We start from the raw sequence: 12,966 nt of genomic DNA, 5'->3' as shown, positions 1-12,966 counted from the left end.
GTTCTAACATTTTTCTTTGGTGTGTATGTATTGTGTGTATGTATGTGTGTATGTACGTGTGTATGTGTGCTTGGAGCTAGGGCAGGGTGATCTTGCAAAAAGAAATAAATCTTGATTTTATTTCAATTTTATGAATGATTCTTGATTCTTGAAAAATGAGTTCTTACATAATGCAATTATAAATAAATTGTTTGGTTTTTCAAAGTTTTTTTTCAATTTATTAGCGTGGACTTTGGAAAATGTAGATATTCAAAAATAGTAATGCCAGCATCTATGGCAGGGGTGGGCAATCTTATCCAGAAAGGGCCGGTGTAGGTGCAGGTTTTCATTCCAACCAAGCAGAAGCAACTAAGGTTGTGACAAGGTACAGCATGTCCCAAGGGTAGCATGTAAATAATAAAGAACAGGGCAATGCACCGATCCCTGAGGAACTCCTTGAGTGGCCAGACATATCTGTGTTTGCCAGTGATAGCAGATATGGACGATTTACAGCATCAAACAAATGTTCACGGAATGAAAATCAGCAGAGATCATAAGAACACATTTAATGTGGATCTCCTAGTTGTGTAAAGTGAGAATATAAAGAAATGTTGTAGCTAGCAATTGGAGCTTGAACCAGGAACTCCACATTACTCAGCATTAGGAGTTGGTCGATAATTCTCTAGTAAAGCAGTGGAACAGAAACGAAAACAAAAGGAAAAGTATATTAATGAGATGACACTTCCTAAAGAGAGAAATGGAGACTGGATCGATCATGCCAGGCAAAACCTTTGATTTAGAGTTAGAGATAAAGATGGACTCTTAGTGAAAAAGAGAAAAGCTCTCATGAATTTGTCAAGTGATCTATAGAGGGTATTACCATTGTCAAGTGAAGGAGAGGCTGTCAGAAAATGGTGGTAGCCAATGTCGTGCTGATTTTATCTTTGATGAACCTAAGTCAAAGCAGAAGAAAAGTGTGGTGAACAAGCAGTATTTAGGGCTACAGAACCATTTGGTAGTGCATGAGTAAACTAGGCCATTGGTTTTTAAGTACACAGCTCAGGTGTAAACCAAGGAGAGAAGTGATTTAATGGCCAGATGAACCAGTATGTCAAAAATGGTGCCAGTGTAATGTGGCAGAGACTTGATTGCAGGGTTTGGGAATGGGAATGCTACAAATACCTTCTCTAAGATTATGTTATGACTCTGCCATATTGAAAAATGTGTTTACACCACCAAATTGTCATGCTCCAACTCCTCTCCAACTCCCAGAAATGCTCTTGCAATCCTGTTCGCGATTACATTCCTTCTAGATGGGCAGGATTTCTGATGAAGGCTGTGTTGCAATAACAGGTGTGTTTTGTAAGGTGTATTTTCTGAATAAAACTCATTGCCATTTTGTTTGTCCTTTCACCAAAGCCGAAAAGATCACACAAACAAATATTAATGCAGTACCGTGGCATATAAGCTACTTAGTACACTGTAGTTCAATATCAAATGATGTAGGCTATTGATGAATCTAAGTAATCAGCCATAATCAGTTTAGTTGCCTATTTTAACTCTAATGCTGCCTACTAATGGATTAATTAGGGAATAAATACTGGGTGTGATGTTAAAGCAGAGGGGTGTTACCACCCATAATAATAATAATAACAACAACAATAATTATTATTATTATTATTAGGGGGCACTAAGGTGGCTTAGTGGTTAGCACATTTGCCTCACACCTCCAGGGTGTTCTCCCTGTGCTTCGGGGGTTTCCTCCGGGTACTCCGGTTTCCTCCCCCAGTCCAAAGACATGCATTGTAGGCTGATTGGCATTTCCAAAAAAGTGTCCGTAGTGTATGAATGGGGGTGTGATGTGTGTGACTATGCCCTGTGATGGATTGGCACCCCTTCCAGGGTGTCCCCCGCCTTGTGCCCCATACCCCCTGGGATAAGCTCCAGGTTCCCCACAACCCAGTAAGGATAAACAGTACAGAAAATGGATGGATGGATTATCCAAAATCAAAATGTCCCAAAGTGTTTTATTACTCTTATATCACAATTACAAGTTTAAATTTATTAATGAACATCATACTTCATCCATTTATGGCTATATTTATGGTACTGTCGCAAGACAAGTTAGTTCCTGTTATCAAGTACAGTATGTTATAGCAGCTATAAACAGTCTGTTAATCACCAGCCTCTCTTTGTCCTTTCTCTTCAAGTTAACACACACACACACACACACACACACACACAATTTGTCATGTAATCGAGAAACCAGAAAACACAAAGTTCTCGGTTCTGAAGACTTTCCCATATTGGAAAACTAACTGACTGTTCCAAAGTGTTGACACTGGAGACTCCTTCCATAGATGTTAAATAACCCTCTCCTTACAGAAACGTTTAAATCAATGGTTATACATTTTCTTTCTTAATTAACAACACATTTTTTTTCAATCAATGCCTTCTGACTAATCACATTTGCGGATTCAACAACTCTGTTTTATACATTGATGATAAAATGCTCCCTTTTTACTGTTGATGTGCTTGCATAACATGTTGCTCTCAGTGACTCCATTCATGCTTCTAGCCCCATTATTGGCTCTGCCTATACCGCAAGGAGAGACCGCTATTGACTGGTAGCATGTTACTTGTCAAAATCAGTGCACGTAAAACAAGGCAGGAGTGGAATTGTGAAAAAATGCATCATATTCCCGAGAGGTGTCCAGTAAATAATAAAGAGGATAGGACCAAACACTGATCCCTGGAGTGTCTCGTGCCACAGTCGGACCATTCTCGATGGGTCTGCATTGATGCATGAAGGGACGCATAGAGGATACTCATGAGCTCCAATTTAAATCACAAAATGAGAAGTGGGACACATTATGGCCTCGGGAACTCTGTAGGATTTCACAAATCACTACCAGACTACAAGTGTGCCATTTAGGGAAAGTGCTTATGTTGATCACGGGAGCCTTGAGTAGCCGATTTTGGTCACAAATTTCTCTTTTGTTACATTTTCAAGGAGACTTTAATGAAAAACTGAATGAATGAATGGATGATCAATAGGTTTTGTGAGCCAGTTTTGCTTCCGATGTCTGTGTATGTACAGTATGTATTCCTTTAATTTTAGTCAAGGCTGTGATGTACAATGTGCACTGAAAGCCTAGACTTCATTACACACACCCTGGCTACATCCTACTGTATTACACAACCGTCATGATTATTCAGAACCATTAATTGTCCATTAATTTCCTTACATGTGGTCTGGTGCCGAGGACAGTAATTGCGAATGAATGATGAGTGGAGCTCCTAATGGCATCATCCCAAAAGGCGCTAAATCGACAAGCCAAAAATCCTGAAAGACACGTTGAGAGGTGCTCAGAGAAAAAAACTGGACATGTGAATTAGAAGAGCTTCTTCAGTCACAACAATGTGCGATAATAAATCCGTGTGTATAAATAGTCCAAGGAAAGCATGTGACTGACTATAGACGTCTGCTGAAGCCCTCGGCTAATGCTTCTTTATGAGCTTAAGGGGACACAGAGCTGCTGTTATACAACTGGAGTCTGTCAACATATCTACTTGCTACAGGGCCAGGCTGAATCCCTTCAAGGTGATTGACAGGCTGAAGCAACACATCGCCAGTAAAATAACTGACATGTCTTTCAGTGCTACTTTAACGCTACTGTTGACTTTGCTACACCGGTGAATGAGTGTTTCTATGTGGATTTTTTTTTCTCTTATGTGGACATTATGACTCACTATAATAGACTTGCACAACACTTTTCAGAGTTTGTGTGCTATTTAGAGAGTGAGAGCACCTAAGGGTAAATATACCACAGTCACCGCATCTTATACTCTCCTGTAGTGAGTTTCTGTCGTTGCAACAGTAATACCTGTAAGAAGCTGTTGATTAATTGTCTATAACAGCAGCTCTAAATGTAATTCAGTTGCAAGGTTTATATTAACGTGCTTGTTCCAATACATTATCCCGTATATAGTAACAACTTCGAGAGACTTATGTAGCGGATGCTCCATATAAACATATTAAATAAGCGTGTGCCGTTATCGAGGTTTTCTGTGAGAAGACATTTATTTAGCATTTTTGGAAGGAGTCTTCAATGTCATCGCCTTGTAACTTGTGTCTTGGAAGGCTGTAACATGACACAGTGGATTTTTCCTCTTATTAACTTCAAGAGAGAGAGGAAAAAAAGAAAGGCAACTGTTTATAGCCTCTATAACATAAGCGATAACAGGAACTTGTTTCATGGACGTTCTACAAAATGAAACGTGTTAAAATAAAATACAAAATTGTCAGAGTTGGGAAAATGCTGTGGTATAAGTAGGGCTGGGTGATATGAGAAAAATATCATATCATGATACTTGAGAACATTTCTACAATATACGATGCGTATTACAATATATAATTTAGCGAACAAACAGTCTGCAAAAAAGTAGTAAATAAACACACACAAAAAAAACATTCAACTGAGTATGACGATATTTTTATTTACTTCCTACAAAGACAAAGAAAGAAATGCGTCAAATCAACAGAATCGATTCAGTACCATTTAATTTGTAATTATTAAAAACATACAAAAATACATAACCATACCAACGATATCTCGGAAAAGTGTATCGCATTATCATTTATCACGATATCAATGTTATATCGATATATCGCCCAGCCGTAGGTATAAGAAGAATTTGCTGTCTTTGCTTACCCTATAAGAGCATACAAGCTCACACCCAAGGATTTTATTCTTACATAAATAAGTTTTTCATGGCACTCTTCAGCAAGCTTGAGTAGGATTTTTTGTATTCACACAACATGGCAAATACACACTGTACTGTATGAGTTTGAATATTTTGCTAATTTGAGTCTTACAACCATATTACTAATTTTTATATAGCACCATTTTATACTCAAATGCACCAGTTCATATATAAATGCAGCTCAATATTTCAGAAAAAAGAGCAAATAATAAAAATATCCAAACAATCTGAAACAAAGTAGTGACATTGGACAAGATCGAAAGTAAAATATGCAACATACATGTTTAAAAATATTAATAAAAATCACAATTTTGAGTAAAATTCCAGTAAGACAGGAATGTAAATATACAATCTAGAGAAAATCTAAACTAAAATTACTTATTGGGATGCTTGATGTATGTTTTGTGGGATTGACATGTAGCCTTACCATATCTTTTTTCATTTCTTGTTCTTGTGGCTAAAAGTAATAATGGGTTTGGTAATCTTAGATCTTATTGTGGAGGTGAAGGTGTTAGTTCATTATGGAATTTAAAAACAAATACACTATATGACCAAAAGTGTGTGGACACCTGACCATCACACCCATATGCACTTGTTGAACAACCATCCGTTCCAGATTTAGTCCTCCTTTGCTGTTGTAATAACCGACACTCTTCTGAGAAGGCTTTCCACTAGATTTTGGAGCGTGGCTGTGGGGATTTGTGCTCATTCAGCCACAAGAGCATTAGTGAAACCAGGCAGTGATGTTGGCGGAGGAGGTCTGGGGAGCAGTCGGCATTCCCGTTCATCCCAAAGGTGTTCAGTGGAGTTGAGGTCAGGGCTCTGTGCAGGTCGATCAAGTTCTTCTACTCCAACTTTGGCAAACCATGTCTTCATGGAGCTCGCTTTGTGCACAGGGGCATTGTCATGCTGGAACAGGTTTGGGCCTGTTAGTTCCAGTGAAGGGAAATTGTAATGCAACAGCAAACAAAGACATTATATACAATTGTGTGCTTCCAACTTTGTGGCAGAAGTTTGGAGAAGAACCACATATGGGTGCGATGGTCATATGTCCACAGACGTTTTTGCTATATAGTGTATAATAAGTTTTTAAGGAAAAAAAGTATTTAGTATTAAACATCCAGAAAAGTGCTTGTGTTCATGCTCAGTCCTGCATTCTGTACAAGCTGTGATTTGTTTATGCCTTTTTTTGTGTAAGCCAATGAACAGCATGCTACAGTCCCGGTAAAAGAGAATTAAAGCATGAGTCAATTTCTCTTGGCATCATTCAGTGTGACATAAGGCCTGACTTTGGCAATGTTTCTAAAGAGAAAAAGTGGTGGTTCAGTAATACTGTCAATGTGAGACTTCAATAAGATGAAAATAAGAGTGGGCCAGGAATCCATGAAGTAAAACAAAGAAAATGTCTGGCTTTTCAAATTTTCACAAAATACTGTCTATCATTAAAGCCATTTCGAAACATTTCCAGTCAGTCCAGCTGAGGTTTCACATTTGTCTAACAGTATATTATGATGCACAGATTTAAATGAAGGACTAAGGTCTAAAAGGACAAGGACTGATACTTTGTTTTCATCAGTGTTTTACCAAAGCTGTTTCAGGTTTAAAATTTTAGCAATCTAGTCTAGCTGCTTCTTTAAATGTTAAAGATTCCTTTATTATATACACATTTATTATATAAGATTTCACAATGCAACACAGTGATACAAACAATGAACTGTACCAGTGCTGTTATAATAAATCAAATTAAAACCTGATAGATCACTAAATCGAGTCCAGAGAAAGTTTATATGAACTTATTTACACTCCACAGCTAGAGCATAGAACTGCCAACATGATTATAATTTTTTGTTTTGTTAAAATAACATATTAACTAGCATACTCTTAGGGTTTGATGGATAATTAAAGGCTCTTAGCTTCCAAAAAAGAATTCTACTTGGAAACCTGTGTTTCTGATAGGGAAACACTGTTGTTGGATTTAAAGGTTCTTCCAGAAAGATAACCAAAGAACCATTTTCTAAGAGTAGTTCAAAGAAACCAGGTAGAAAAGATGGCATGCGCTTTACAGTTAATACTGTATAAGAACTGACAACAGACCATTCAAGAAGACATAAAGAAAATAAAGTGATTTTTTTTTGAAGGTTTTGTAACCAAATCTGTCTGCAAAGACAATTGTACAGCAGAGAACAGGTTTCACCTAGAGTTAATACATCATTAGCACCAAAACAAGGCTCAGTTAAATTTCATTTGCATTCATCAAAATACAATCATAGCCAAAAGAATAACAAATCCCATATAACCCCTATATGGTTCACTGAAACCATGGAGAGATCGACTCTGCAAAAGGCTGGCTAGCCAACTTAAGCTGAGTTTACACTGTATGTCTTTTGCAAAAATGCATCTTGTTAAAGAATTGTTTGGTTTGAGTTGAGATCGGCGGTCTTAGAATGCATAATGTGATGTGCTCCTAAAAGTCACCAATAGGAGGACAGCACATGATTACGCAAAACTCACACGACAGCTACAGATGCTAATGGACAGAAAAATATCTTTATGACCACAAGCTCACTGTGAAATGGTTTCTGTTTATGTACGAGAAAATTACAGGCCAAATCACTTATTGTTTTTCACCAAAGTTAGGGGTCGTCTGATTGTGTTAGTCCAGTCCATATACACATGTCCATGATTTTCCATGCTGGAAGAAAAAGATGTTTTGCTGCTGCTACTTGCTGTATTTAGTCTTGTAGCATGCGTATCAGTGACCCTCTCCCAGATGTGAAACTCAGCAAAAAACAAAAATGGATACTTTAGAAGAGGCACTCAACATTATACATGGTCTGCATGGTAAAACCTTGACTACACACTCTACCTAGGAAAGCACGTGACGCAAATAACTGTGTTTGTAGAAAATACAACCCACTGGAATCTTACTCCTTCTGTGGACATTTTGATTGCAGTCCAGATGTGAGTTTTCCACGCATTTACCCATACCGCTTATCCTACACAGGGTTGCAGAGGAACCTGGAGCCTATCTCAGGGAACTCGGGGGACACCATGAACGGGTTGCCGACCCATCGCAGGGCACAGTAACACACATTTACACACTATGGACAATTTGGAAATGCCAATCAGCCTTCAACACATGTGTTTGGACTGGGCGAGGAAACCGGAGTACCCTGAGGAATCCCCCGACGCACGCAAACATGCAAACTCCATACACACAGGGCAGGGGCGGGATTTGCGAGGCGAGTGTGTTGACCTCTAAGCCACCATGGGAGACCTGCTGACTTGTATGGATGGGTGTGTGAATGTGTATGTGATTGTGCCCTGAGATGGATTGGCACCCTGTCCAGGGTTCCCCGTGAACCTGTAGGATAACCGGTAGGCTATAGAAAATGGATGGATGGATGTAGTCAAGTAGTTCATTCTACTCTGTGTGTTCTTCATACTAGTTCAAAATTAAAGTTTGGGTGTTATATTTATACAATTACAAACCCCTCTGCATTTTCAATATATTTCAAGATTTTAATAATAATAATAATAATAAACGTTAGTCTTTCTCCATTTTGTGTCTCTTTCCCTTTTGCTCACTCCTAAGCTGTTTTTTTTTTAAGTCATTTATTTATTTTATTTTTTTTCATGACAACGTGTGAAATCTCACTAAGTCGCATAAACGAGGCCATTTAAGACCTGATTCGCGTCATTCTCGAAGTAAACCTTGAGGACTAAAAATAACTCGGGCTGAATCCCAAACGGCTCACTGTTGCACATAAATGGCGCAATGCAAAGCGTTGAAGCCATTATCTCATACACTATGTAGTGCACTTGTATAGGGAGCAAGACGCCATTTGGGATTCAGCCGTGTGCTCAAAAAACAGTTCCGTTCATATATTTATTAATTTTTTTTTCCCCTTTCGCCTTAACTGTAGCACAGTGTTGTTTGTCGCTAGGCGACGTAGTCGCGCAGCGTCTGCGTCATTTCCTACGAAGAGAGCTTGCTGGACCGCGCGAGCCCCTGCTCCAGCTTCTTATGGAGAGAAGTAGCGCGCGTGCGGTGTGTGAGCGATGGGCAGGCAGGCGCTCTCCGGTACTCTCTCTCTCTCTCCGGTACTGTCTCCGGTGCTGAACACGGGAGGAAAGTTGTGCTCCACCGTTTGAGGGTCTTTTATATATATATATCACTGCGTCTCCGTAATAACGGGATTGAAATGATCTGCATTCAACTTGGAGCTCGTGCGGAACTTGGTTTGGTCTGGCACAGATTCTCAGATTCTTCTCCCAGGACCATTTCGCTTTCCTTTTAAACGCGTAACATCATCCTTCTAGAACGAACAGTTTAAAAAAAAAATCATTTGCAGAGTTTATTGCGTTGTTAAAGTGCTTTAAATACTCTGGGAAACTTTTGCGTAAAGGCACCTATTATCGACATGCTCTATGAGTGAGTAACCTTTACATAAATAAAAAAGTGAACGCTTCAGTTAATGTAGAGTTAATGTATATGTGTAATGCATATCTATTTTGAAATATACTGTATATCAGCTAATATGACTGCTTTCTAGCCCTATATAATTACGAGTAGGCGTTTGGACTGGTTTTTTCCCACTGCAGTGCTGAAGTGTACATTTGGGACAAATGAAGCGGCCAGTTCCAGTTTTGAAGTATTTTATGGTGTGTTGATAGTTTAATGCTGACTTATAAAACTGTAAATAAAACAACTGACACTTAAAATGCATCTTGTTTGGTGATAGGCTGTGATCAGAATTCACTGTATTGTGTTAGGAGGGATAAATCTCTCGGCTTGGCTTCAGACTAGATATTGAGCCTAATATTTATGGGGAAGGTGTTGATGTAGGTTCCTTTACTGATCATATAATAGATTACAAAACTGTTTAAAACACACTAAAGAATAAGAAATGAAGCGCAGGATGTCGAGTCACTGCATGCCAGGGTCTCAAGGTGCTTCTGTTCTGCATTGTGTCCGAAATGGCACCCTACTCCTTATTCCCTACACACGGCGAAGTGCACTCTGGCTGGTTTGCATGCGTTAAGCTACACCGTTTGGACACTGTGACTTAAGGACTGCGCCTGATATTCTGCAACACGCTTGCAGACATGAATATGAAACGGCAAAAGTCTCTAACAAGTGCACTAGATCGTGATTAAGTGGATGTTTTAGACGTACGCACGAAGAGACGCACGCACGCTCGCTCGTACGCGCGCGATGAGCTCGGAGCTGGAGTGCGTGTCGCTCAAGTCGCGGGCGAACTCCGTGGGCTCGGGCGGTCGCTCTCTCTCCGTTAACGTCCAGCGGCTGCACGACTCTCTGCACGTGTTACTCAGCGACACCGAGCGCGAGCAGTTCGCGCACTGCCTGAGCGTGTACCACGCCAAGCGCAACGTCTTCGACCTGGTGCAGACGCTTAAAGTGATCCTCGACACGCCCGGCAAACGCCAACTGCTGCCCATGCTGCGGCTCGTGCTCCCCCGCGCGGACCAGCTGCTGTTCGACCAGTACACGTCTGAGGGCCTGTACTTGAAAACAGAGCCGCCTACGTCTGTCGTGGACGCGCACCACGCACCTGGAGAAGTCAATCACGCAAACGCCGTTATGAGCGCCCACGCGCGCGCGCCCTCAGTGCACTTTGCCGGCGCGGCGGATTTCAGCACCGCGGCTGAAGGGACAGCGCACGACGACACGCGTCACGTGACTCTGAAACGCTCCAAGAGCCACGAGGGCCTCGGTTTCAGCATCCGGGGCGGCGCAGAGCACGGAGTGGGGATCTACGTGTCTCTGATAGAGCCGGGCTCCTCAGCAGAAAGAGAGGGACTCCGCGTGGGAGACCAGATCATCAGAGTCAATGACGTAGTGTTTGACCGGGTCACCCATGGAGAGGCAGTCAAGGTCAGGGCTGTGTGTGTGTGTGTGTGTGTGTGTGTGTGTGTGTGTGTGTGTGTGATGCCATAACCTTTCCAAAGTTTTCCAGTAACAGCACATCCCAAACTATTTTATTACTTTTAAACCACAGCAGTTTACCAACTATTGCAATTTTTTTCATTTATTAATGAATGAGTTGTCATGCTTTTTATCCATTTATAGTTATGTTTAATGTTGTGCAATGTTCATGAGACAAGTTAGTTTTAGCAGCCAAAAACACTCCTCACCAGCCTCTCTCTCTCTCTCTCTCTCTCTCTCTCTCTCTCTTTCTCCCACTTAATAAGATAAAACAAATGCAGAGCATATTTTACCAAGAAACCAGAAAGCTGAAAGTCCTCTCTGAAAGGGCAGGAAATGTACTGATTATTACAGCAAGACTTACATGCTGTTAAATGTTAAATAAATGAATCCTTACAGAAAGCTTCACCATATCAATGATTATACTTTTTTTTTTTCTTGAATATGAACACATTTTATTATTAGCCTTGCATTATTGTGCTTCAGCCCTACAAGTCCTTGTGAATGAGGTGTTGCTATAGAAACATTAAAATATTAAAAAGAGCGCATGCGTATAATTTGCCTTGCAGCCAGTACAACTGTCCAAGCTTCTGTTATAGAAAATGAATCAACACGTTCCGACCAATCAGATTGGAGAATTCAGCAGAGCTGTGGTATAAATCGATATAAAGTCCTGCATTCTTATGGGGCTCCTAGTGGCTTGCACAAATACAGTACTAAGCATCCATGTTTCACATGTGTGATATTATCTATTCATTGACTAAACGAATGTAATACAGTAAATTAATGCAATTAAAATGTAAAAAAAAAAAAAAAAATGCATGTATATCCATGTAAATATGAATGCAATTAATTATCGGCTGCACAAATGTGGTTACACACAAAAACAACACATCATAATTCTTACTATTTAATTTCGAAGGAATATAATTACAGATAAAAGACTGAGGCCGTGTGTGATGGATAAAATGCCTCTGTCTTTCATTTTCTTAGAAATTGTTAATGCTATTAAATGGAAAGGTTTGTAATTGCTGGGGAAGACCAGGCGACAGAGAGGTCAAGTAGAAGTGTGACACATTGTGCAGAGTGGACTGTGTAACTTTGGCCGTCTTTTTCATAGTCTTAATGCAAATGTAACTGCAAATATTCAGTGTAGGAAACTTTTTGTCAAATAAGTCGGTGTAATGGACCTTCTAGTCACGCCCATTCTCGTAAGGTTGTAGAAATAATTCTATTTTACCTAGATATGAGGTGTAATAGCTAAAAACCATGATATTTACTACATGCAAAGTGTAAAAAATGGGCAAAAACCTAACCAAATCACTAATATATCTCCATTCCATCAGCAAATTATGCTTATGTATGGAAAACAAGCATTTCGGGTGATACTTCTAACGTCTTTACTGCTGCATCACCACTTGCACCATAAAACTACTGTGTACAATTTGCTTTTGGGATGCGCAACTGCATTTGAATTTTTGTCCTTTCAGTCTCCTCTTGCGTTTCCCCCGATGTACTTATTATACTTGTTTTCCTTCCTGGAAAGCTTAATTTGTGCACCAGCTGAAAACATTTCTCAAAAAGAACACGTGCGTGCAGAATAAAAGAGAGGCAGAGAGGAGAAGAAAAAGCAATCTGTGTTTGGCTGTGCTGTTATTTCATCCTTCTTCACCAAGGACACAGTGCATAAAACCCTCCTGTTACACCTGAATGAGCCTCTCTCATGGTCACACTTGATTCCTGTATTGTGTATACAACATGGCAAAGTTCATGATGGGTTGAATAGCAAGCTTCAGGTCCACTTTTCCCCTCCATTCTACACTGGTCCCTCTAGAGAACTTGTTAAAACAAGAGCTATTTGTATCATAGCCATGAGGGGGGACGTTAGGTCTGAGTCCGAGTCCTGGTGACTAACTTGCACAGGACAACAATCAATATTTTCTTCATTCTTGCCACCTGATGACCCAGTGTTCTGCCACAGGCAGATTAGAAGCTCTCCCACATAGTACTTTGTTCCTGTCTTTGAATTTTTACTGGCTTTTTTCTCTATTTTCATGCCTAATTTCAGATAATTGGATAATTGAATTAAAATGGACCATTGCATTGAAAAGACCTGTTTTTAGAGCATGAGGAATTTAATCAGCTCTAAAATCCAATCCAAAGTGGTACACTCAGGCATTTGTGCGCACAGACCTCAAGAGGGGGCTTGAACCCCTGCCCCTTGCCCTTAGAGTTTATGTGTGTATAATAATTGCAAGTTATTTAGTTTT

At 40.0% G+C, this 12,966-nt stretch overlaps 1 protein-coding gene across 1 annotated transcript in view; it reads left to right on the top strand.

Annotated features, from left to right (window-relative positions):
- The first annotated feature begins 9,310 nt into the window (after positions 1–9,310).
- Positions 9,311–12,966, top strand: part of whrnb (whirlin b) — a 75,538-nt gene continuing 71,882 nt past the window's right edge. Inside the window, exon 1 of the mRNA XM_053610824.1 lies at positions 9,311–10,645. Coding sequence (XP_053466799.1) covers positions 9,965–10,645 — 681 coding nt within the window. The 5' untranslated portion in view covers positions 9,311–9,964. The remainder of the gene's footprint in view (positions 10,646–12,966) is intronic.

This window comes from Ictalurus furcatus, chromosome 22 (genome assembly GCF_023375685.1).
Source record: "Ictalurus furcatus strain D&B chromosome 22, Billie_1.0, whole genome shotgun sequence".
In the NCBI taxonomy this organism is placed as follows: domain Eukaryota; kingdom Metazoa; phylum Chordata; class Actinopteri; order Siluriformes; family Ictaluridae; genus Ictalurus; species Ictalurus furcatus.
This window is presented reverse-complemented; position numbering and strand designations above follow the sequence as displayed.